This window comes from Protopterus annectens, chromosome 10.part0 (genome assembly GCF_019279795.1).
Source record: "Protopterus annectens isolate FY-2018-M chromosome 10.part0, PAN1.0, whole genome shotgun sequence".
In the NCBI taxonomy this organism is placed as follows: Eukaryota; Metazoa; Chordata; order Ceratodontiformes; family Protopteridae; genus Protopterus; species Protopterus annectens.
Window position 1 is genome coordinate 36883322 of NC_056744.1, and position 26651 is coordinate 36909972.

General features: G+C 41.3%; 1 protein-coding gene across 1 annotated transcript in view; it reads left to right on the forward strand.

The window, feature by feature from the left end:
- Positions 1-26651, forward strand: part of LRRC59 (leucine rich repeat containing 59) — a 455953-nt gene that overhangs the window by 50949 nt on the left and 378353 nt on the right. Inside the window, exon 3 of the mRNA XM_044084993.1 lies at positions 14959-15018. Coding sequence (XP_043940928.1) covers positions 14959-15018 — 60 coding nt within the window. The remainder of the gene's footprint in view (positions 1-14958; positions 15019-26651) is intronic.

Genomic DNA, 26651 nt, shown 5'->3' on the forward strand with positions numbered 1-26651 from the left:
TTAGGAGTACAGAAAGTAGGTAAGTAGAGGCTGGAATTTACTGAAAACTTGCAAAGGACCATGGTATTAGGAGCAATTAATTAGAGAGAAAAGTAATAGAATAGGAAAAGACCAAGAATTAGGGAAGGCGATCTCTAGTCCAGACTTTCAAGGATTACTATCAGAGTATAAGCAAAGAGGCGTAGAAAGATCCTAAGTGAAATACCAGTTTTTAGTAGAGCTAAGAACAGAATCTGCTGTTAAATGAATAAGTAGGGAATGTAAAATATTGCATAACTATATGAATCTATCAGATGAGGTTAGAAAGGATTGAGAAGAGATCGGATAAGCCGGTTCACAAAGAAAAAGTTAGATATATGTATTGCTCCCAAATATGCAACAAAGTCTAGATGATTTAGGGTATTCTCTTGGAAGTGTTTGCATTGGTGTGTTTATACTCTCATCAGACTTCAAAGAATTGTTCCTCAGACACATTGCAAATGTTAGAGAATTGATGGGGAAGAAAGAGGTAATTGGGAACGCATTTTTTAGGAATATAATGAGCTGGCAGACTACTGTCAGAAATACTGGGTGAGCAAATTGGTGTAACTAAGGACTTGAGCTGTGATACAGAATTGGAATTGCCTAGACATAGTAAGGCCTTACTTATTTTAATTCTGGTGGCTGCCAAAAAACAGTTACTAGAAAATGGAAATCTAAGTCTAAACTAACCGTACTAGAAGAAAAGGGAAGGAGCAAATCACACAGGAAAAATGAGAATTGTGGGAGCAATACTTCCAGAATGTTTTGGAGGAGGAATGAGGTGTAAGGGAAGGCAGGAATTGAAAGAGCTATGTAAGGTTAGACTAGCATTACTGTACAGAAAATTATAAGTGATAATGTTTGCAACTGAAAATTGTCCACATGATTTTTTTTTTCATTTATATAAATTTATGATTGCCTATGTCGTAAGTCATAATTCAATAAAGATGGTGATGTTCTTCGTATTTCACTGTTGCAGTCATTACATTTGGGTAATTTGCTGGCAGGTTGTCCTCAGTCGTCCTGATTAACAAAGGCTTGGGTCTTGCATCGGTTGCTGTCCCTTCTTCCATGACGTCAGGTCATCAGGGGTATAAAACATGCAGCTGATGCCATTACATCAGTCTTTCTTGCTGTGCGGTGCCCGAAGCAGAAGCATTTTGCAAGTGCCGGTCGGCCGACTCCTTAAATTTTCGTTTTCGAGTTTCAGAACCGAAGTCTTCAACTAAAAGCTAAGTACCCCATTGGGGAAACTAATTTCTTGCTCCTTACCAATGTCGGTAAAAGTTAATAATTGTATTACTTGTGGGAAGCAAATACCTCATAAGGATTTTCATTTGTACTGTATTCCTTGCCTAGGCCCTGACCACGGCGTACCTTGCTGTCGATTTTGTGCTTTATTTAATCAGCGCACTATCCGTCCTTGATACATTTTTGCTTCTAAATATTTTGGTTCTCTGTTTAATTATCCAGAAATGACGTCATTTAGCCATCCGACTACCGGAATACCGAAAATACGCAAAGAAAAAGACAGGCCGTTGAGGTCCAAAACTGCCGACGACTCTTCTCCTAAGCTAGTCGCCAGTTTGCCGGTACTCAGTAAGGTACTTTCGCAGCCCCTGATACCCGCTATTTCTGATTCACAGGCCTCTACTGAGACCCATTCGGAGTCCGGTATGCCGCAAGGTGCTTCACCTATGGAACCCGTGGATGTCTCTACCTTGGATGGGTCCAGAGCTGCTGTGCAGGCACCAGTTTCTAAGGGTGTATTCAGGTCTACAGACTTGCATATTAAATCGACTCCACCTTCAATACTAAGGCCTAAATCTCGATCTGTGTCTAAAAAAACGACGCCCAGGCCACATGTTCAGGCCCCTATGCCTAAAAAACAAATTATCAAAATGGCTGAAGATTTAATTACTCTAATCAGGGGTAGTCAACCCCCCCCCCCCTTCTAAGAGGCCTAGGGCTGAACTTGACTATGAATCTTCTGAACAGGACTCTGTTTCTTCTGACTCTTATAATGGCCTGGATTTGTCCATACCTACGTATGAGGACTCTGATGCAGAGGATTCCATTCCCTCTGCTTCTCCCCCTGAGGATTTTTCTTTTGGGGAAACTTTGCATACTTTAAGGGAGCATGTCCACTGGGGAAGTCAGGATTTTTCTGAATCCAAAAAGAGGCTTAGGGATTTCCTTCTTCCTCAGCATAGGCCTTTGGCTATACCTGCTGTACTAGACATTGTTGATGTGTTTTCGGAATTGAGTATGGCCCCTGATTCCTTGCCTCTAGCCCCTAGTAAACCAGACAGATACTATAGGGTTGCTGAGTCCCACAAATTCCTTTTCAAAAATCCTGTTGCGGACCCTGAAACCATTTCTCAGGGGCCCAAGGGCATTAAGGCTTCTACTGCTAAAAATCCTACCCCTTCTGATAGAGACTCCAGGGCGGTGGATAGATGGGGTAAAAAGGTTTATACTTCTGCAACCTTGGCAATCAGGGCTTTAAACTGTCAGTTCCATATGTTACAATGTCAACAGCATATCATGGGACTGCTTAAACAGAAAATGATGATGATTTCTGACTGTGTGGAAAATAAAGATTTACAGGATTTATTGCATTCAGCTGAACAAGTTGGAAAACATACTTTGCAATGTGGTTTTGATTCTTTAGAGGCCTCTTGCAGGGCTGCTGTTATAGGGTCTGTGCTTAGAAGGCATACCTGGCTTAAGGAGCAATCTCTGCCTGATCATGCTAAAGCAAAACTGTTGAATGCTCCTTTGCAGCAGGACTGTCTGTTTGGCAATAAGGCTGAAGAAGTTCTAAAAAAGATGGAAGATTAAGCTAAATCTATGCAAACTGTGAAAGATTTCTTACAAGTACAACCTCCAAGATTTAGCAGGCACTGGCCTACTAAGAACTGGTCCTTTCCAGCTCCTTCCATAGTCTCTCAAGCCAAACCCAGACACTCCAAAAGCACCAGGTTTCAGTCCCAAGGGACTTTCAGAACTAAGCAATGGGGTGCTTCCACTTCCAAATCTGGAAATAAGACACACCCTATGGTAAACAGTCTCAATGACTTTCCTTTAAAATTACCAAGCACTTACCTCTTAGCCGCCCCTTTGGGGGAACAACTGGCAACTTATAACCCAGGACAAATGGGTTTTAAATATAGTGTCCCAGGGATACAGATTTCATTTCCACACGTTGCTAACTCCAAGCGGGTGGCCAGACCTGCCCCCAAATCAGTGGGCAGAGGCTCAGAAACAAGTACTTTCCCTCCTAAACATGGGGGCTATTCATCTAGTACCAAAAGAGGAAAAGGGACAAGGTTTCTATTCCAGACTTTTCCTGGTACCCAGAAAAGACAAATCATGGCGTCCAATTCTGGACCTGTCTACTCTAAACACCTTTCTGGACATTCCAAAATTCAAGATGCTGGCTCTTCACCAGTTACTTCCTATGCTAGGCAAAGGATGTCTGGTTGGCAACTCTAGATTTAAAAGAGCCTTACCTGCATATCCCAATCAGGGAATCTTGCAGAAGATACCTACGCTTCAAAGCAGGCTACTTGCATTATCAGTTCTCTGCACTGCCTTTTGGCTTGCCTACCGCACCCAGGGTATTCACAAAGTGCCTGGCTCCAGTAATTGCATTTTGCAGGCAAAGAAATATTCACATATATCCATACCTGGGCGATAGTCTAATTCAGGCAGAAAACCAGGCCATTCTTCTAAAACATCTGGTGTTTGTAAAAAGGGTTCTAACTTGTCTAGGGTACACCATAAACGAAAAGCAATCACAACTGGTACCCTCTCAAAAAAATTACATTCCTGGGTGCAAGCTTGAATACAACTGTCCAGATGGCTTTCCTTATGCCAAAAATCAAATTCATTTGGTGACTTACTTCAAACAGGTAGCCGCAAAAACCCTGCTAACTGCAAGACAAATACTGCAAGCCTTGGGGTTCATGGCCTCCTGCATTCTTCTAATTCCATATGCAAGACTGCATATGAGAACTTCAGTGGTACTTAAAAAGTTTATGGAGTTAACATTGTCACTGCCTGGAAACAATGATTCCTATCATACCTTGCCTGCGCCTAGAGTTGCCATGGTGGGCAGAGGCCTGCCACCAAAACAAGGGACTGCCATTCACACCACCCAAACCCCAACTACAGACGCATCAGACTACGCATGGGGGGCTTATCTGGCAGGGAAGTGCATTCAGGGCAAATAGAGCCCAAATCAAATGCACCTTCATATCAATCAAAAAGAAATGCTAGCTGTACAGAATGCTCTGACAGCCTTCAAGGACTACCTTCATTCAGGGCAACTAATGGTAAAGACGGACAACACCGCGGTTATGTGGTACATAAACAAGCAGTGGGGTACACATTCCTACCCCCCCCCCTGCAGACTAGTCATGGGATTGTGGAACACGGCCTTGAGCTACCAAGTACAACTACAAGCTCCTTTCCTGCCAGGAAAGCTGAATATTCTGGCAGACGAACTAAGCAGAAATCTCATGGACCCTCACAAATGGAAACTGGAACCACAGATTTTCAACATGTTGTCATGCAAATGGGGGAGCCCAGACATGGATCTTCTTGCCTCACCCCAGAACTACCAGTTGGACAAATTTTGCACAAGAACTCCTCACAAAAAAGCCTGGAAAGTGGATGCTCTGTCCTTCAGCTGGCAAAACATATCAGTCTATGCCTCTCCCCCTCTGCCTCTGCTCTCCAAAGTTCTACTAAAAGTCAAACAGGACCAACCAAAAATTATTTTGATTGCTCCAGACTGGCCTTGCCAACACTGGTACCCACTCCTGCGCAGTGTGTCACAAATTTCTCCATGGCACTTGCCTCAGACATCTTCTTACTGTCTCAGCAGGAGAACCAAATTCTGCACCCTCAGCTCCAAACATTGAATCTTGCAGCTTGGCTAATCCATTTAAATTCACCATTAGCATCCCTCAGCAAACCTGTGATAGATGTCATTTTGGAGGAGAGAAGACCTAGTACTAGAAAATCTTATGCTGACAAATGGAAAAGATTCTGTGCCTGGAATCAATCTCAAGGTATGAGCACAGCAGCGCCCAATTTACCTCCGATTTTGCAATACTTATTTGAGATGCTTCACAAGGGTCTGTCTTTTTTTCTTCCATAACAATTCATGCCTCAGCCATTTCTGCTCATTACAACACAGAACCCCCCCCCCCTCTTCTTTCATCCTCTGCTAAAGCAGTATCTCAGAGGGGCCAAAAACTTGAGACCACCCAGGAGAGCTCCAACCCCTGCCTGGGACCTTAACTTTGTATTGGAGAAACTCTCTCTACCTCCTTTCGAGCCAGCTGCTACTGCAGACTTAAAATGTCTTTCCTGGAAAACAGCCTTCCTTTTAGCAATCACTTCAGCTAGAAGGATATCTGAATTACAGGCCCTTATGGCAGTGGAGCCTTTCATCATCTTTCATGCGGACAGGGTGTCACTCAGGACCAATCCATCCTTCATGCCCAAGGTGGTATCCAGTGTGGCTCTTAATCAGTCCATTCATTTGCCAACTTTTTTTCCCAATCCACAGAACAAGGGGGAGCGGATTCTGCATTCATTGGATGTACACAGACAACTTAGATCCTACTTGGACAGGACTAAATCTCGAAGAAAATCTGAACAGTTGCTGGTAGCATTTGCTGCAGGAGCAGAGAAGGCTTTTTCAAAACAAACCATTTCTAAATGGATAAGCCATTGTATTAATTTCTGCTATAAGCACCATGGAAAACCTATCCCCCAGGGGATCAGATCTCACTCCACCAGGGCTGCATCTACTTCTACAGGCTTTCTCAGTGGTGTCGAACCAGGGATATTCTAGAAGCTGCTACCTGGAGTTCAGTTCATACTTTCACCAAGCATTATCACCTACCAATTTTCTCTAAATCCAGAGCTGGCTTTGCCACTGCTGTTTTGCAGGGCCTTATAGCTGGTCCTAATGCTGTATAAATCCATCCTCCCAACCATAGCTTTGGGAATCTATCCAAATGTAATGACTGCAACAGTGAAACAAGAAGAACAAAGCATAGTTGTGTACACTTACCACAAATGTAGATGTTTGAGTGTATTCACTGTTACAGTCCTGGTTACCCTCCCTCCAGCTCCCTGTTTTTCTCTTACTATACCGCTACTTTCTTTTACTATGCTTAAAAGCCTTTTTGGTGTGTTTGCTTTTGTTTGGAGGTATATTTTTGTGTTTTTAATTACTTGTATATATATATATATATATATATATATATATATATTGCTATCTGGGGCAAGAAAAACTGATGTAATGGTGTCGGCTGCATGTTTTATACCCCTGACGACCTGACATCATGGAAGAAGGGACAGCAACCAATGCAGAACCCAAGACTTGTTAATCAGGCTGACTGAGAGCAACCTGCCAGCAGATTACTCAAATGTAATGACTGCAACATTGAATACACTCTCTAACATCTACATTTATGGTAAGTGTACACAACTGTACTTTTGTTCAAAAACAAAATAGTATGTTGCTAGCAGCATTATAATTAACTGTGAGAGGAAAGATGGGGGTATTTGTAATAATTAGGCCAGGTATGCAATGTTTAGGTTTTTTTTTTTTTTTTGTTAGATTAATCTGGTTGAGTTTGCAAGAATTTGGATTTTCATCAAGTAAAAGTCAAGCATATTTATATTAAAATCTCCTAAAATTAAATGGTTTGGACTCTGTAGAAGTTCTTTACACTTTTCTGAAGAGGTGTGTAGTGAATGATAGGTGGGGGAAGTAGGCTAGGGGTAGAATTTTTTTGTGCATATTTTTGACCCTCCTGGACAGTCTGCATTTGTTCCTCATTGCCAAGGTGTGAATCCTCCGGAAGAGGGCCATCGTTTAGATAGACATCATCAGGGGTTGTTTCAGATTTTTGTTGTTCTGTTCTACTATCTTTGTGCACCTTTTGAAGCACTGGGGAATTGGCGGACTGTGGAGGCCATTCCTTCCCTTTCACAAGAGGGTGTTGTGTCCAAACAGTCTTTTCCCCTGAAGCACTTGGCAGTGGTTTCTCCAGTCTTTACCAGGGAAACTGTACAGTATTGTCTTGCCCTTGAGTGCGCTCACTTCTTACCTCTACATACTAAACTGGTAAGGCTAGAATCTCTGAGGGAATGCATGGCTAGGCTGCTAAAGATCCACACATCAGTAGCTTAGTAAGTACCTATGAATCTATAAGAAATGCTTAAAGAAATAAGTATCTTAAATTTAAAATCATGATGTATTAAGGGCTGCACAGTGGACTTCAGATTAATAGTAAATTTGAATTTTCTCTGTGAAAATGCTTGTTATAACATTGCAAGATTGCTGTGAAAATGGATAAAACAGATGGAAATGAAATCGATATGCAGACTGAAGCAATACGCACTGTCCCATTCTCCTCCCCTCTCACATACTTGTGATTAGGCTGAAAACCACACGATTTAATATGTATTGTTCTAAGATGAAACATAAATTGCAGTATGTCAGTACTGGATTGAATGTGTGTAATTGATTATATCAGGGCTTATATTACTAGAATTCAGAGAAGAAAAGAGGCTATGGGATTACTGTCACAAATGACAGAATAGCTGATATAATGGGTAGAAAAAGAGAGCTGAGGGACCGATAGTAATATAGTGGATACTGAAAACGGGACATTGTTTAATTTTTATAAACCAAAACTGAAGGCAAATCCACAATTGCATCTCCGACCACACCAAACACCTTCCAACCACAATTAAATTGAATTTATTAAAACACCCAAAACATTGTTTCTTTTTGTATACCCTGTCAATCCTGTGACTCCGCTTGTAATACATTAGTGATGGAGAAGGTGCAGTATGGATTCTTTTTATTGGGAACACCTTGTATGATATGGGAATATACATACTGTCTCTTGAGCAAGGACATAGGGGGTGTTTTCAACATCCCCAGAAAGTTCATTTGAAGTATTTTTTCCTTTTTCAAGGGATAGATGGTGTTAATTAAGCCATGGTATTTCAGGAAGAATGGCCTGCATTTATAAAGTCAGTTGTTTAAATTGGATGAGGGCAGTTGGCAGGTACAGGGTTAATATGAAGAGTATGTATAGCATAAATATAACTAACGCTACAGTGGATCTTCCGCTCCTTCATGTTTGCCAATTATGGGTAGTTGGTAGAAAACAAAGTTATCACCAGAATGAAATCCCAGCCCATGCCAGAAGTAAAGGGAACTTACAGCCATTCTAGACAAGTTGATTGAAGATGAGGAATTGTTTGTAGCAGAAGATAATGGGCACATTTTTTAAATAGTCACCCTAGCTGCAACACCCAGGCACTCCATTATGTGGGAGGCCTGGGTTTAGGGAGCAGTAGACCCCACCCCTCCCAGTAGAAGCTGAATAAACAGAAGTAGATGAAGTTAATGAATTGTTGCTTTTATAAGTAAAGAATGTCATGAATTCTTACACTGTGTGAAATAGTCATTTTGTAACTATAGAAATAAAAATGGGGGTTAGGATTGTTTTATTTTATTAGGATATGTATATATTTTAAGGCAGTCTGCATATATAGCTTTATGTTTGGATAATGTATGTATAGTTTGTTAATGTTATTGCCATTGCTGGCGTAATGAAATAGTTTTTATTGAAAAAAAAAAAAATTCACACACAAATCCCATGAATAGAAACAAAAACTAAAAGACTTGACCAAAAAAAAAAAACTTTATTATTGAAAGTAAAATCGCTCCCTGCCCCTAGCAAGCAGAAATGGCAATGGGAAAAATAATTTTGTCATAAAAATGTTATCTGGAGGCCTAACAATTCCAGCAAATATAACCTGAACCAGTAAACCACATGTAAGTGTAGGGTATCCCTGTGGGGTGTGGGTGTGTCCATATTTACATTTATAATGTGTTTGTTTTATGTACGATTATAGTATGATTCACACTAATAAGCACTGAAAACCCTGAACATAGCAAATTGTTTTCCTTTGTGATCTTTACTTTTATGGTCTTTACACTAAACCCTCCATGACACTAACCCCTAATTTGTGCAATAAGTGGAATTTTTTTTTTTTTTTTTTTATGATAACGTGTGGCGTAGGTTTGTTTCACCCAGGAAATACATGCTGCTAACTGTAACCCTGTACCTTTAGCTTAAAAAAAAAAAAAAGCCCTTTCCATAACAGCACACACACGCTAAAACATATGTACACCATTAAATCCATCCCTTTACCTAACCCTTCCTTAACTCTAAAATACACACACACACACACACACACACACACACACACACACACACACACACACACACACACACACACACACACACACACACACACTCTATCTCTCACATACACTACATGTATTCCCTTCCCTAACCCTTACTGTATCCGTAATATCCAGACATTCTCGCATGTGCGCAAACATTCTTGCTCAAGCTACGTATCTCTTACAGTATATGCAACAAAATGAATGTTCGAATAAATGACCCTGCAATTCATTCTGTTATGCAAATAAATGCATCATAGAATGAACAGAAGGTGTGCATGTGTATGGTGGCAGGTTGGCATAATGGTTAAGGTGTTGATCTTCCAGAAACAAGGTGCAGGATTTGATTCTCAAATGGGGTAATTGGCTAAGCTTAAAATAGCCCACAAGGGCAGTTAGCCTAGTACTAATCTTTGAACGCGTGTGTGTGTATTTATTTATATGTAATATGTAAAATATATAAATATATATATATATATATATATATATATATATATATATATATATATATATATATAGATATATATATGTGTGTGTGTGTGTGTAACTGAGCAACGAAAGAAAACTGGTAATGTTCCACAACACTCAAATGTCAACTGTGCTGGAATGGGCAAGACTGGAAGTACAAGTTAGATGTCTTTAGTTTGTTCGATTGTGAGTTGTCACTAAGGGGAGTATTGCTAGTCAATCAAATTGATGAAAATCTGAATGGGACATTGCAAAAATGGATCCAACAGCAACTACTTTGATAGCTGAAACAAATGTAGTAGACAACAAGTCTGAGACTTTTCAAGATAAATTAAGCTTGTTTGAGAGAGGTTGTCAAAGCCAGGAGATCTGCAGTTGGACAATGCCTTTCTAAGGGCTTGTATACAATTCTGTCAAGTTTCAAAGGAGTTAAGAGTATGGAAATACCCAAATGGACTTTTAGTTGACTCTCTTACATCATGAATTATTGGCCACTGTTTGACATAACAAGCTCTGAGTTCATGAATATTTTGATGAAAGGCAGCCAGAGACAGTTCCAGAAATTGATGGGTGAGATTAATATACAACCGAGAGAGAGATTGTAAATGAATGTTATTTCCTTTTTAATATGTCAGAATACCAATAACTTTTTACCAAAGTGGATGCAAAAGCAGCAGTTATTAAACGCAAACAAATGAAGTTTGCTAGAGTTAAAAAGAAACATGACAAGAAGAAAATGTATCAAAAGCCTGCTAACACTAATAAGAACTGTAACACTTCATATACCCTCGAAACGAAGATTATTGACTACAATAACAACAGTGCAACTCATTGTGATGATATTCTTGGAAGATTTTGCAGAAAATAGTATCAGTGAAGTGTTTAAACATCTATGTGTCCCAGATATCCAGTTAGCTTGCAATGAAAGCATCAAGACATCGTGATCAGTTCACACTGAGTGATCAAGCACATCCCAGAAGGAATTAGAACTGCAGCAGGAATGGACCCCACACTGGGGATAAGGTTGTGGCAGTGACACAAAATGGTAGACCCTGCAGATATACCGGGTACTGTTGAATATTAATGTGCTGAAGATTTACAGTTGAAGCCACAATGACTTTGCTGCTATATTCCAAACTACCTCTGTGCCGACCAAGAAAGCGAACTGGAGTTGTTTTCTGGAAAATTAAATTTATTTTTTCAGGATAGATAAGGGGTTAGTCAGTAACAAGGATTGAAAAAGCAGAGTACATTTAGTCCTCCGACTCTACCAACACTGAACATTTTAGAAAAAAAATTGAGTATCACTTTAGGTGCATGGTCAAAACAAGGACATTCAAATCTTATTGTAACTTAACTGTAAATGAAGAGGTCCTATTGAATTCCCTTATTAAAGACAAAAGTATCATAGTTATGAAACCTGACAAGGGGAAGGGGTTGACATTATGAGTAGCCATGACTTTTTTAGGGGGATGTCAGAATACTTGAATGGTGGTACTTATTACTCCCGTTACTAAAAATGAAATAAATGTAACATGTAAGTGAATTGATTTTGTAGCATGAGTTAATACATGATTTCAAGTTAAAACCCAGAACTGGTTAATTTTATAACAAACATATTCAGTATTCTAAAAGTCCATAAAAAGTCTGCAGCCCACCCCTGCATCCTGTAGTTTCTTTTCCTGATTCAAAAATTGAACCTTTATTAATTTTAGTTGATACTGAAGTTAAACAATAACAGAAGTACCACATATTCTCAAAGACTTGTGGTGAACCATTGATTGTGACAACTGATGTTAAATATATATTCTCTGTCATACATAATGTGGGACTGCAGTACTTCCTTGAGGCACTTTCTAATAATTGAACAAAGCATGGTGATCATTTTAAGAAGTAATTTTTTTTTTTTTTTTAACCGAAGGTGAATACTTCTGACCAGATTAAGGGGGTAACTATGGGTGTTACCTTAGTACCCAGTTTTGCTAATAATGTGGAAGTGGGAAAAAGTTCACAGCAGTAAATAATGGTCTTGTATAAGGTTTATATCTACAATTCTTTGACATTTTTATAATGTGTTCTGGTTCTAGGAAGTTTTCTAATGAGTTTATGGATTACATTAATGAGTCTGTACAATTTCTTCAGTTAATTTTGATAGTATAGATTTCCTTGATGTTTATGGTTAGTAAGAATTTTAGATATGGCAAAGCAGACATTCTCCAAGTTACTTGCTGTTTTCAAGTAATCATCCTTTGTGGAAAAAAAGGAATCTTGTAAGGGAACAAGTGATACAATTGTCCTGGCTGATATCGGATGATGAGACATTTATTAAGGAGCTACACATATTAAAGAACATGTTCATTGATGGAGATTACCCTTTAACACTTTTGAATGATATAAGTTACAAAGTTACTAAAAAAAAAAAAAAAAAAAAAAGCTAATATTTTGCACCCATTCTAAGCTGTGGAAAAAAAGTTCTAAATCGTATACATTCTGATGGAAATACTGAGCATTTAAGAGTTGTGGTTATGCCTCAAGGTCTATACTGTAGGAGCGAGGATTTCAATATTCAAACACCATATGGGCAACACGAAATGGTCGAATATTGAAAACCTTGCAAGTGTGAATAGAGATCGCCGTAGGGAATTCTTCCCTTTACTTCAACGTAGTGCGATCCCGGAGTTGTATTTAAGTAGCGGGGGTGTGGGGGAGTGCAGGGGGTGCTTGCCCCCTGCTCACAGTGATCGGGTAGTTTTTTGTTTAATTTGTACATTTATTTTTGTTGCGAAGTTTCACAACTTCGCTCATATGGTGTCCGAAGTTGTGAAACTTCGTTCTTATAATATAGAGACCCATGCCTTATAGTGTAGAAAAGAATGATGTAAAATGGGTTATGGAGAGAAATTAGACCATTGCATTTTGGGCAGTGGGCATCACTAGAACTCTTGAAAAGAAATTTTGGTGTCTCATCAGGAGGGGTAAAAACTCGAAAGACTTGTTTTGAGAGCAGTAATAGTGACAATGCAGGTATAAAAAAATGTGGTATGTACAACCAATGCAGGCTCGTATTAGATGTTAACACAACAGTTGAAGGCTACCCCGGGGTTATTTTATGCCCAGGGAATTGCAATTGAGGTAGCTGTGGGGTGATATATCTGGCAACTTGCATGACTTTGCTCTTCATTTTACATAGGAAAGACTGACAGGGCACTGAGTAAAAGAATTTATATACATAGTTAGGAATAAGGATGAATCTAATGCCCTATACAAACATTGTAAGATTGGTCAAACTTTTTTTAAAAATTGTTTGATTTGGGTAACTTTTCTAGACTAATCGGTTTTCACAACTTTTCCCTATTTGTTTTTTTTAAAGACCCAGGAGCTTGACTGGCAGCTTTTATTGTATGCTTCTCAAGTCTCTGGTTTAAATGACCAGATTTCATTAAATCGTGCTTAAGATCAAATTAATTTAAATTACGATAATTTGTGTAGTTAACACTTAATCAGTTCTTAATAGATTTTCAGTATGTTTGAGTGTAAAATTAATTTATAAACTGGCTATTAATGTATGTTTTTTAACATTGGTTTTAGAAGAGTTAAATTCTATTCCAAGTGGTGATGTAAAACAGGAAGTAACAATTTCTTTAGAATATTCTGATGAAGTTTTTTGAATTAAGAACAAAACACTTAGCCTCCTTTAAATTTATTATGTTTTGTCAAGTGTTGGCATTTAGTTTATATATGGCTGTCATTCCTTTGGTCACGTGTATAAACAAGGAAAAAGTTGGTATATGTGATTGAAAATCAGCTGATCACACTTAACAGCTTTTTTGTGTCTAGATTATGGTGCAGCGAAGATTGGGGAATTTGCCCTTTTTCTACTGCTGTGTGACCTCTGAGTTGGTATATATATTTACTATGGGGGGGGGGGTGCCTGCCTGCCTGCAAAAAGCACTTGAATGTTTTTGCTCAGTTTTTTTTTTTTTTTTTGGTGATAGAGCAGTGAAGTTCGATCACAATATGTACCCATATATGTATGTATGTGTGCTAGCCGCGGTGGTGCAGCATTAGCGTTGTCATCTCACAGCAAGAGGTTCTCCCGTTCGATTCTTGGCTGGAACGCCTTCTGTGCGGAGTCCGCATGTCCTCCGCATGGTCGACTGGCATTCGAAAGACATGCGTGAATGGGCGTGTCTTCGTTGAAGGTTGGGTGTCGAGCTGGCACCTCGGCATCATAAAAATCTACTGCCAATCATTAGCGGACCGGAGTTCTGCTGTGGTGACCCCTAACCGGGAAAAGCCGAAAGAAGAAGAACAACGTATGTATGTATGTATGTATGTGTGCGTAGAGAGAGAGTGCGTGCATGGGTAAGAGAGAGACGTACATATTACACACACAAATATTTACATGAAATACACATACACTAATTTTATATGTAGTTCTTGAATCCCTGATCCTTATCACATCTTAGGGAAATGCAGTGCATATCTGCAGCTCTGCCTACTTGTTTTGTTTGAGAATTTTGCATTTGTCAGTAAGCCCAGAACTAGATTATGGTCCATTCCAGCAAATGGTACAGATGATTCACCACTTTTTTTTTACTTGTAGGTTGGCAAAGTAAGCTGCATTTACCCCCATGGGGTTTTCTTAGCTAAAGGTAACTAAACATGGCTGACAAAGGAAAGAAACAGCTAAGCATAAAGTGGCCTCAAGCTGATATAAATGTGTTTTATGATCAGTGACCTGTACTGACAAAATAGTGACTCAGCAAAGTGTAGAAGCAGCACTATACTGATCTGAGGCTGCCTTGTTCAGCTGCAACAAATAACATATTAACATTTTTGTATTGTTTTAATTAAAGTAACATTTACTTACCAGAGTATGGTAGAGATAGTGGCACATTCTGGATGGGCAGCTGTAATAAGCCATGCTGTCATACAAGACAGTTCTCCGGAACTCTCTTGAGACCTTTGTTTCTAGATTTTCCTCAAAATTACAAATAAATGTTAAGTACGGGCCAGACTACATCAAATATTGACCTACTTAGAGATGTATCAAAATACCATCCTTTGACTGGTTAGCAAATATTTGGTTTTAAGATTATTTTACTGTGATTATTTTTTATTTTCCATTTCCTGCAGGTCTAATTTTTTTAAATTGTTACTGTTTACAGGCGGCTTTATCTAAGGCTACTTCACTGGATCTCTCCTGTAACAGTCTCACTTCCCTTTCGGTAAGTAGTGAAACAGATGTAGCTGCCTAATTTAATCATAAGAATTTTTGTGCAGAATTTTTAATAAGGTAAACTTGAGACTTTTTAAACAAATCTGTATTTAACTGTATAGCATTACTTGTGTGTTGCATTATACTTGGCAGAAACTGACTTTGCCGGTAGTATGTGCTAAAGTAGTGTGCATTATTTTTTTACAACTGTTTTTAATAGAACATTTTTTTGTTTCTGTCCATCCACCCAAAGTATAAAGCAAAGTTACAGGTGACTTGGCCTTGAACAAGACCATAAGTCAAGTGATCAGACCATATGCATATTGTAATACACACTGTAAGCTATTGAATCTTCACTAGAGGTTATGGGAGTTGTAGCTGCTGAAGTTATCCTCTTGTAAAAAGGTATTTCAATGTAGTCACCATCTAAAGGTTTGACTGATTTTGTAGGGGTGAGTATGCACTGGTTATTTTGGGTACATTTGCTAGATAATTGATCTGGATTCTAATTTACAACAAATTATCCCAGCCGTACATTAATCATATTCATGTAAAAAACAGTGACAGCAACAAACGCTGGACCGGGACTTTGGGGTTCGGGCCGACTGTGGGTGGCCTGCCAGCAGGATAGCCCAGGTGTAATGACTGCAACAGTGAATACACACTCTAACATCTACATTTATGGTAGGTACACAACTGTACTTTTTTGCTTTCTTCTTTACATAAATATTACACCATGTTAAATCTCTCTCTCTTTCCCATGTCCATATTTCTTCTTCAGATGTTTCCTGACATTCCTGCCCCCCCCCCCCCCCCCCCATCTTTGGGGACTCACTCCATCCTGCTGTGATGTAACCTGTGTTAGACCTTCTACATCAAATCCTTCACTTTGCAGGCACTCAGTAACTTCAACTTTTTTTTTTTTTAACTTCTACTTTACTGATCTTTTTTCACGCTCCATCGTTGTGATACAAATTTTTTTTTTTTGGGTGAAATTTTCCATATCTGGATGCCTTTGCCTATATTTCTCTTCAAATATTTATTTTATTTTTTTTTTATTTTATTTTATTTTTTTTTTTATTTTACATTTGTTGACCGGGCTAGTCTAGCTGGATATATTTCCATTTTCAGTAGAGGCCCGGGGAGAAAAGCTCCACACAGATATACAAAAGTATAAAATATTGTTACATGGTAAAATAAGGATTAATAAACAAAATAGAAACAGGTAGTTATTACATTCTAGATATAAAAACACTTGAGAAAAGTTACAGTAATCAGAATAATGCTTAAGAAAGCTAAAACAGATATAATACAGTAAGAGTTATCTACAATAGATATAAAAACATTTGAGAAACAGTAACAGTGAACAGAGTATTGCTTAAGACAGCTAAAACAGATAGTAAGAGTTATGTACAGGACCATATGCATATTGTAATACACACTGTAAGCTATTGAATCAATCTTCACTAGAGTCTTTGGTGCTGCCTTCTTTACATTGATTAATTTGTCTTTCTCCTTTGCAGATGGGAGAAAGGAAATTCACCCCAGGGATCACATCAGTCTCCTTGCTAGACTGGGGACCAGAGAAGTAAATAGTGTGGGAAGAAATAGCCAGGGAATTGTTATGGCTAGGCTTGTATAGGCCCTAGGGCCGATAGCCTAGTACCACCCTATGAACCTACTCGTGATATGCTTGTTTAAACAGGGCATTGTATTATAGATGCATCAAAAAAGAACAAGCAGATCAAAAGCATAACATATCTTAAGATTGCTGGTTCTTGTTTGGTGCAGATATTATGTTTTATGTAAGTGAGCACAATTAATAGGAACTTCTTTTTTTTATACAAAAATATGTTTAATGTGTCTTAAGGTATTTAGAAAATATAATATTTATAAAGGTATTAAGAATATTTAATTTCTTGGTTAAAGCAGCAAATGTGGAATTCGGAATCCTTTCTTCATAAACTTGAGAAGGCTGGCAGAACATAGTCATCTCGGCATTCAGGCTTTCACCTGGCTACCTAGACCCTCTCCCTTACTCATGATGCTATGCCCTTTTAGGCCTCTTCTGCAGCTGCCCTTTACCATGGGTAAAAGTTTATCATGGTTTAAAATGTCCCAAAGTTTTCATTTGTTTTTTCAGTGTTAATATTTTTTCCTCTCGTTCTTCCTAAATTTGAACAGTATGTCATAACTTTATTTTATATTTGTACATAGCAGGTGTGCAGTAGTGTAGCAAGGATGGGGGCAAAGGCGGCAGTTGCCCTGGGCACAAAATATTGGGGGAAGCGATTGGGAAGAGCAGTTGCAATGCACTTCAGAGGTTCCTGTATGTGAAATGCTTTAATTCTTCATTCTTCAGTAGAAGAGCTTGGTGGGGGGGAGGGGGGATTGATACTGATTGTAATAAGTTAATTGCTGCAATATAAGAGATTGGCGTATTACACTGAAATGCTTTTCTTCTGTTGTTTTTTACTCTTCACACATGCAGAGGTGGAGGAGTGCTACATCGGCCACCCACTGGCTGCTAGATAGGCTAGCTATGACTCTGCTGGTGTGTTTCTCTATCAGTTTTTATGCACGTCCACTCTGTATTAAATGTCCTCTTCCCCTTCTTCGCCTAGTGCTTTCTCCTCTACTTGGTATTTGCTGCTTGTACTGTGCTAGCACAAGGTATCTAGACGGCATTTGACTTTTGAAACACTCACTGTACAAGTTGTTAGAATTACTTGAAGAGATTAAACATTTATCATTTATAGTTCACCTGATTGTCGCCTCGCAGTAAGATGCTGTCCTGTTTGACTCTCAGCTAGAGTGTCTTCGCGTGTGAAGACATGCGCGAATGGGCGTACCTTCGTTGAAGGTTGTGCGTCAGGGCTGGTAACTCGGCACGTAAAAATCAACTACCTATCATTAGCGGACCGGAGCTCCACTGTGGCGACCTCTAACCGGGAAAAGCCGAAAGACACAATTCACCTGATACCATTGTAGTACTGATGTTCTTCATCTCACATTGCTGCAGTCCTAACACTTGGGTAGTCCGCTGTCCTCGGTCGGCCCGAATAACAAAGTATAAGGCTGACGTCGGTCAAGGCGCATTTGACTGACATCAGGATGTCAGGGTACAAATGCGCATGACCGACGTCATATCCTCAGTCTTTTTTGCCGCATGGTCCGATGCAGAAGCAGCGTTGCAAGTGCCGTTCGGCGTTCTGAAATTTTTCGAATTCGGAGTTTCAGACCGAGTCAAAGTTGGCTAAGTACCCGTTGGGAATATTTTAGTTTTTCTTGCCTCAGTGGTTTACCGGATGTCAGAAAAAGTGAATAACTGTATTTCTTGTGGGAAACAGATACCGCATAGAGATTATCATACTTTGTGTATTCCTTGTTTAGGGCCTGAGCACGCGTTGTTGGGTGTCGCTCTTGTGCTAGATTCAATAAGCGCACTATAAAGAGAAGGTTAGATTGTGCCAGGTTAGTCTTGAGCGGTGCAATTATAAAATGCCGTCGGATGTTCCGGCCGCTTCTTCAAGAAGCGCAAGGACAAAGCAGCTAAGCCTAGGCTAGAAGAACCGTCCGTACCGGACGCCGGTTCTTTAGAGGTGTCGGTGGAGCCGGTGGTTCCACCGGAGGTTTCTTTGGAGTCCCAGGGAGAGACTTTGTTATTGCAGGATGTGGCCTCTCAGGAGGCAGGTCAGGCTGAAGGGGCTTCTCAGGTTACTGTACTCCCCTCCCTTCCTGGGGTGGTTAGGCCCTCTCCTTCTGTTTCCAAGGCTTCTCCCAGAGGCAGGCCAGGTTTAGCTTCAGTTGGTGTCACCCCTAGTTCTTGAGGAACTGTGCCCAAGAAGCATATGCTTAAAATGGCAGAAGATTTGATTACTTTGATTAGGGGTTCTTTGCCCCCTCCTGATAAGAGACCTAGGGTGGAACCTGAGCTAGGGAGTTTTGAGCAGGCTTCGGATGTTTCAGAGTCTTCGGCTGAAGACTTGCAGGAGTATTCTCCTTATTCTGATGTGGATGATTCTACTCCTTCTGCTTCTCCTCCTGAGGATTTTTCTTTTTCAGAGACTCTTCATTCCATGAGGGAGCATTTTAAGTGGGAAGGTCAGGACTTCCTGATTCCAGGAAAAGGCTTAGGGAATTTTTGTTTTTACCCCAGCATAGGCCTTTGGCTATACCTCCTGTTCTGGATGTGGTGGAAGATGTTTTTGCAGAGGCTTCTCTTAATCCTGATTCTTTGCCTCCTGCTCCTGTTAAACCGGATAGGTATTACAGGGTGCCTGAAGCTCATAAGTATCTCTTTAAGAGTCCTAGGGCTGACCCAGAAACTGTTAGTCAGGAGCCTAAAGGTGTTAAGGCTTCTGTTGTCAAGAATCCGGTTCCTCCAGATAAAGAGGCCAGGGCTTTGGATAGATGGGGAAAGAAAGTTTATACTTCTTCCACCCTAGCTATGAGGGCTTTGAATTGCCAGTTTCACATGTTGAAATACCAAAACTATCTCCTTTCACAATTGAAGTCTAAGGTTGATGCTCTGGCGGAAGGTATTGAGTGTAAAGAGTTACAAGATTTAGTACATGTTTCTGAACAGGTGGGTAAGCATTCTTTGCAATGTGGTTTTGATGCTGTACAGGCCTCGTCTAGGGTGGCTGCCACTGGGTCAGTTCTTCGCAGGCACGCCTGGCTGAGGGATCAGAATTTATCTGACCATGTTAAGACAAGGATTTTAGATGCTCCTTTACAATCTGATGTGTTGTTTGGTTCTCCTGTTGAGGCAGTCTTAAAGAAAATGGAAGCCAAGGCTAAGTCTATGCAGACTGTTAAAGATTTTTTGCAGGTTCAGCCTCCGAAGTTTAGTAGAAATTGGCCTACCAAGGGGTGGACGTATCCTTCTTATGATTCCCAGTCCAGGGGTAGGTCTAGACGTGGTAGGGGCAGAGCTCAGGGCTCTTTCAGGCCTAGGACAGGGAGTTCACCTGCACAGTCTTCGGGTGAGGGCAGGGGTCAGTCCTTTCGTAAACAGACCCAATGACCTACCTTTTCAGCTGCCAGAGCCTTCTCGTCTGGCAGCACCTTTGGGAGGAAGGTTGGCACTTTTCAAGGAAAATTGGAGTTTAATTACCCAAGACAGATGGGTATTGGATATCATACACCACGGTTACAGGTTTTATTTCCATACCTTGCCTCCTTTCAAAGGCATGCCAGACGTTCCTCCTCAGCAAAGAATAGAGGCTCACAAACAAATTTCTCTGTTACTTCAAATAGGGGCCATACAGCCGGTCCCTATGCCAGAAGTGGGCCTAGGATTTTATTCTCGCCTGTTCCTAGTGCCAAAGAAAGGGAACACGTGGAGACCAATTTTGGATTTATCTACCCTCAACACTTATCTGGACATTCCCAAGTTCAAAATGTTGACGTTACAACAGCTTTTACCTCTGCTGGGCAAAGATCATTGGATGGTAACTTTGGATCTCAAGGAGGCTTACCTTCATGTTCCTATCAGACTGAGTTGCAGGAAGTATCTGCGTTTTCGGGCTGGGACTTCTCATTATCAGTTATCTGCATTGCCCTTTGGCTTATCTACTGCGCCCAGAGTGTTCACGAAAGTTCTGGCTCCAGTTATAGCTTTCCTCAGGCTAAAAGGAATACAGATCTATCCTTATTTGGACGATTGCCTGATTCTGGCTCAAGGAAGGGACGGGCTTCTTCATCATTTGGAATATGTGATAGCAGTGCTAAGATGCCTGGGGTATTCTGTGAACGAAATAAAGTCCAGTCTAGTACCCTCTCAGGACATGTGCTTTCTGGGTGTAAGACTGAATACAGCATCCCAGATGGCCTTTTTGACCCCGGACAAACAAAAGAATCTTTCCCTTTACTTTCATCAATTGTCTCATCAGTCCAGGCTGACTGCAAGGACAGTCCTTCAAGCCTTGGGGTTCATGGCATCTTGTATTCTGGTGCTTCCCAATGCCAAACTGCATATGAGGAAGTTACAATGGTATCTCAAAAATGTATGGACACAGCACTGCCAGGATCTGGACACTGTCATTCAAATAATACCTTGCATTCAGAAGGAATTGTTGTGGTGGGCTCAGGAATGTCACCTAAACAAGGGACTCTCTGTGACCCGGCCAGAGGCGAGTCAGATTCTAACGACAGATGCCTCAGACAAAGCTTGGGGAGCTCATCTGAATGGAAAGTGGATACAAGACAAGTGGCCTGCCAGACTACAACATCTACATATCAACTTGAAGGAGATGTTAGCAGTCCAGTTTGCATTAATAGCTTTCAAGGATTTACTTCTTCCAGGGCAGGTGTTGATTCTAACAGACAACACAACTGTCATGTGGTACATCAACAAGCAAGGGGGAACACATTCTTATCCTCTATGCAGGCAAGCAATGATTTTGTGGGAGACTGCTCTCAGTTTACAGCTAAATCTTCAGGCAAGGTTTCTGCCAGGAGCACAGAACTCCTTAGCAGATGTGTTGAGCAGATGAATCATGGATCCCCACGAGTGGAAATTGGATCCTCATGTATTTCAGAAATTGACAGTGTCATGGGGAACTCCAGACATAGATCTGTTCGCTTCTCCACTAAACCACCAGCTGCCAAAGTTTTGCACGAAAAGGTTTCATCCCACAGCTTGGAAAGTGGATGCTCTTTCTTTCAATTGGAGCAATCTTCATGTGTATGCCTTTCCACCTCTGCCTCTCCTCCCAAAGGTACTACTAAAGGCCAGACAGGACAAGCCAAGGATGATTTTGATAGCTCCAGATTGGCCTCGACAGCATTGGTACCCATTACTGAGAAGCCTGGCACGGAGCCTCCATGGCCTTTGCCTTCGATTCCACACCTGTTGTCTCAGGAGGACAGTCATTTGCTCAATGTCAAGCTTCACTCTCTTCACCTAACAGCCTGGCATATTCTGTTTTGAACCATAGTGGGTCTCAGCTTCCACAGCAAGTTTTGAATGTTATTTTGGAAGCTAGAAGGCCTAGTACAAGGAAAGTGTACGCAGATAAATGGAAGAGATTTTTATTTTGGAGTGCAGCAAAGGATTTTGATGTTTCTGAGCCTAATTTAAGTGTGGCTCTTCAATATCTTACTGAATTACTGGACAAAGGTTTGTCCTTCTCTTCTATTAAGGTTCATGCTGCAGCAATTTCGGCTCACTATGATTGTGACCCACCATTGTTTTCTCATCCTTTGTTCAAGCAATTTCTTAGAGGGGCAAAGAATGTAAGACCCCCACGTAGAGCTCCTCCTCCTGCTTGGGATCTCAATTTTGTGTTGGAGAAACTCACTCTACAACCTTTTGAGCCTGCAGCTACGGCCGAGTTGAAATATTTATCATGGAAGACTGCTTTTTTGTTGGCCATTACCTCTGCGAGAAGGGTTTCTGAATTACAGGCCCTTATGGCAGTTGAGCCTTTCTTAATTTTCCATAAGGATAGGGTATCTTTACGTACTAATCCTTCCTTTATGCCTAAGGTGGTTTCTAGTGTGGCTTTAAACCAAACTATTCATTTGCCTACTTTTTATGCAAATCCCCAAAATAAAGGGAAAAGATTTTGCACACTTTAGATGTACACAGGCAGTTGCGATATTATTTGGACAGAACTAAAGGGTTCAGGCAGTCTCAGCAGTTATTTGTTTCTTTTGCTTTGAGTTCTCAGGGCAAGCCTGTGTCAAAACAAACCATTTCTAAGTGGATTGGGTTTTGCATTGCTTTCTGTTATTCCCATCATGGCAAGGAGATTCCAGCTGGGATTAGGCCTCATTCCACTAGGGCTACTGCCACTTCGACAGCTTTTTTGAGGGGGGTGGCAACTAAGGATATTTTGGAGGCAGCTATTTGGAGTTCAGTGCATACTTTCTCTAGACATTATCACCTTCCACTTTATTCTAAATCTAGGGCTGGGTTTGCCACTGCTATTTTGCAGGGCATTTTGGCAGCTCCTGCTTCCTTATAGTTTTGCCATCCTCCCTTACCTCTGCTTTGGGATTCTACCCAAGTGTTAGGACTGCAGCAATGTGAGATGAAGAACATAGTACAGATGTCCTTCATGGATGCATCTGCAGTCATAACAACTGGGTTGTCCTGTCGTCAGGCAGCCCTTCAGTCGGCCGGATTCCAAAGTCCGGGTCCGGCTTCGGCTGATGTCGCACTTCACCCGACGTCATCTCTGTTGGTCTTCGGGTATAAAAGCATCAGCCGACGCCATTTTCCTCAGTCTTTCTTGCCGCGTGGCGCCCGAAGCAGAAGCTGTTCGCAAGTGCCGGTCGGTCGGATCCAGAGATTACTTCTACCGAATACTACTTCGAAGACCTTTAAAGCTAAGTACCCCGTTGGGGACTCTTTCTTGCCTCAGCCGATGTCAGAAAAAGTTAATAATTGTTTAACCTGTGGGAAACAAATACCTCATAAAGATTTCCACTCTTATTGTCTGCCTTGTTTAGGCCCAGCCCACGACGTAGCAGCCTGTTCGGCCTGTGCTTCTTTCAACCGACGAACGCTTAGGCATCGGTCGGAGTTTGCAGAACAGTTTTTCGGTTCTGATTTTGCGTACATTATGCCGTCGGATCCTCCGACTACCCAATCTGCCAAAACGCAAAGATAAAGACCGACACTCGCGGTCCGCGGTTTCGGCCGAAACCATGGTTAAGCAAACCGCGAGTGTCTCGGTTTCGGCCGAAACCGAGAAAACTGATCAAAGTACAGCTGAACCTATCTCTACAACTGAGGCCCCTGCTACCACTCTTGAATCGGCCTCAGAAATTTTATCCACTACGGTGGTTGCCACTGACTTATCAGACACCATTCCCTTGGATGTCTCTACCCCAGCACGTGGTGCTGCTAGGCCTCCAGCAGCCATGTCCATTAAGGCCTTCGCCAGGGCTAAAGCAGCCAAGACTACTAAGACAGTGCCTGTCAAACCCCCCACAACCAGGCCCTCTTCTAGTTCTCAAATGCTTACTTTGGCAGAAGATTTAATTTCATTAATTAGAGGATCTCAATCTCACCCAGACAGGGCCTCTCAGCCCCCAGAGAAGAGACCTAGGGCAGAGCCCCCTGAGCCAGTGTCCTCTGATAATTCTGACGAATCAGACATAACTGACCAGCCAGAGGCTCCTTTCTCCAATTTTGAAGATTCTGATGCTGAAGAATCCATTCCAGCTGCTTCCCCACCAGAAGAATTCTCCTTTGGGGAAACCTTACATGCCATGCGAGAGCAGTTCCAATGGCAGCAACAGGATTTTTCAGACTCCAGAAAAAGACTTAGGACCTTTCTGCACCTCCCACAGCACAGGCCCTTCGCTATACCTCCTGTTCTCTCTGTGGTGGATGATGCTTTCAATGATGTCTGCTCCGCTCCAGATTCTTTACCCGCAGGCCCTGCCAAACCAGACAGATTTTACAGGGTGCCAGATACTCATCACCACCTTTACAAGGCGCCGCTTGCAGACCCGAAACTATATCCCAGGGTCCCAAGGCAGTAGCCGCGACCATAGCTAAAAACCCTATTCCTTCTGAAAGGGAAGCAAGGTCATTAGACAGATGGGGTCAAAAGGTCTACACTTCAGCTACTCTCTCAGCTAGAGCTTTAAACTGTCAGTTTCACATGATACAATACCAAGAGTTTATGCTTGATCAGTTAACTAAAAACTAACCACTGATGAATCTCTTGATAAGAAATATGTATTAGAAATGGTAAATAACATACAACAGGTTAGCAACCATTCCTTAAAATGTGGCTATGATGCACTGGAGGCTTCATTTAGATCAGCCATGACTGGCACAGTGATAAGAAGGCATGCATGGCTAAAGGAGCAAGCTTTACCGGATCATGTTAAAGCTAAGTTGCTAGATGCTCCTATGGATAAGACAAGTTTGTTTGGTACACCTGCCCAGCAGGTTATGAAGAAAATGGAAGAAAAGGCAAAATCTGTTCAAACGGTTAAAGATTTCTTGCAGGTTCAACACCCAAGGTTTAGCAGGAACTGGCCTGCCAAAAATTGGTCCTTTCCTGACTCCACAAAATTTCAAAGGGGCAGGAATAGGCGTTCCAGAGGCAGAAACCAATCCAGAGGAGGTGCCTACAGAGGACGACAGTGGCAAGGTAACAACAGAGGCACAGACACAACCACTGCCACTACATCAGCACAACCACAGTGACTTAACCCTAAATCCACCTACCAGGGAACAAATAGCAGCTCCTCTAGGCGGAAAGTTAACCTTATTTTCAAAGAACTGGCACTACATAACAAAAGACAAGTGGATTTTACAAACCATAGATCAAGGTTACGGTTTCACTTCCACACTTTACCAGTCAAAAGAGGAATGCCAAATCTACCTTCAAATCAAAAACAGAGGCACTACAACAGATAATGGAGTTAGCAAACATGAGAGCTGTGGAAAGAGTGCCAACAGCAGAGCAAGGAAAGGGGTTCTACTCCAGACTATTCCTAGTTCCAAGAAAGGAAAAAGTTGGAGACCAATTCTCGACCTGTCCACCTTAAATACATACATCATTGTCCCAAAATTCAAAATGCTGACCCTACAGCAACTTCTTCCCATGCTGGGCAAGGAGTCTTGGCTGGTAACTCTAGATCTCAAGGAGGCATACCTGCACGTCCCCATTCGACCAATCTGCAGAAGATACCTCAGATTTCTTGCAGGATCAGAGCACTATCAATTCTCAGCATTGCCCTTTGGCTTATCTACTGCCCAGAGTATTCACAAAATGCCTGGCATCAGTAATCGCCCATTGCAGACTACAGGAATTCAAATTTACCCATACCTGGACGACTGCCTGCTACAAGGGGACAACAAAAGCAAGCTGACAACAGATTTACAAAGGGTCATTTACTTGCTACAAGCACTGGGATACACAGTCAATTTACAAAAGTCAAGGCTGATACCATCCCAAACAAGGACATTCTTGGCTGAATTGGACACAGTAAAACAAATGGCATTCCTGACTACAGAAAAACAAAAAGAACTCCCTCTTTACTTCTTGGCACTAATGAAACTGAACAAGTTAACAGCAAGAAAAGTACTGCAGGCCTTGGGCTTCATGGCATCATGCATAATCTTGGTCCCATTTGCCAGACTACATATGAGAAAACTACAGTGGTACCTAAAGAATTTATGGTCCCAACACAGACACAGCCTAGAAACAGAAATCCCACTAATTCCATGCTTAAAGCAGGAGTTCCTATGGTGGGCTCAGGCATGTCAGTCAAACCCAGGCCTACCCTTTCGCAGATGTCAAGCAAGCCAGACCATCACAACAGATGCTTCAGACCTAGGATGGGAGGCCCACATGCTGGACAAATGCGTGCAAGGATTGTGGACACAGGATCAACTTCACCTGCACATCAACCTAAAAGAAATGCTGGCAGTAAAACTGGCAATCCAAAAGTTCAAACCATTTCTCCAAGAGGGCCAGTTGATGATAAGGACAGACAACACCACAGTCATGTGGTACATCAACAAACAGGGAGGCACTCATTCATACCCCTATGCAGAATGACTTTGGAGCTGTGGACCCTGGCACTCAGCTACAACATCCAGTTACAGGCAATATTTGTACCGGGAAAAGAAAATACTCTAGCAGACATATTAAGCAGAACCAC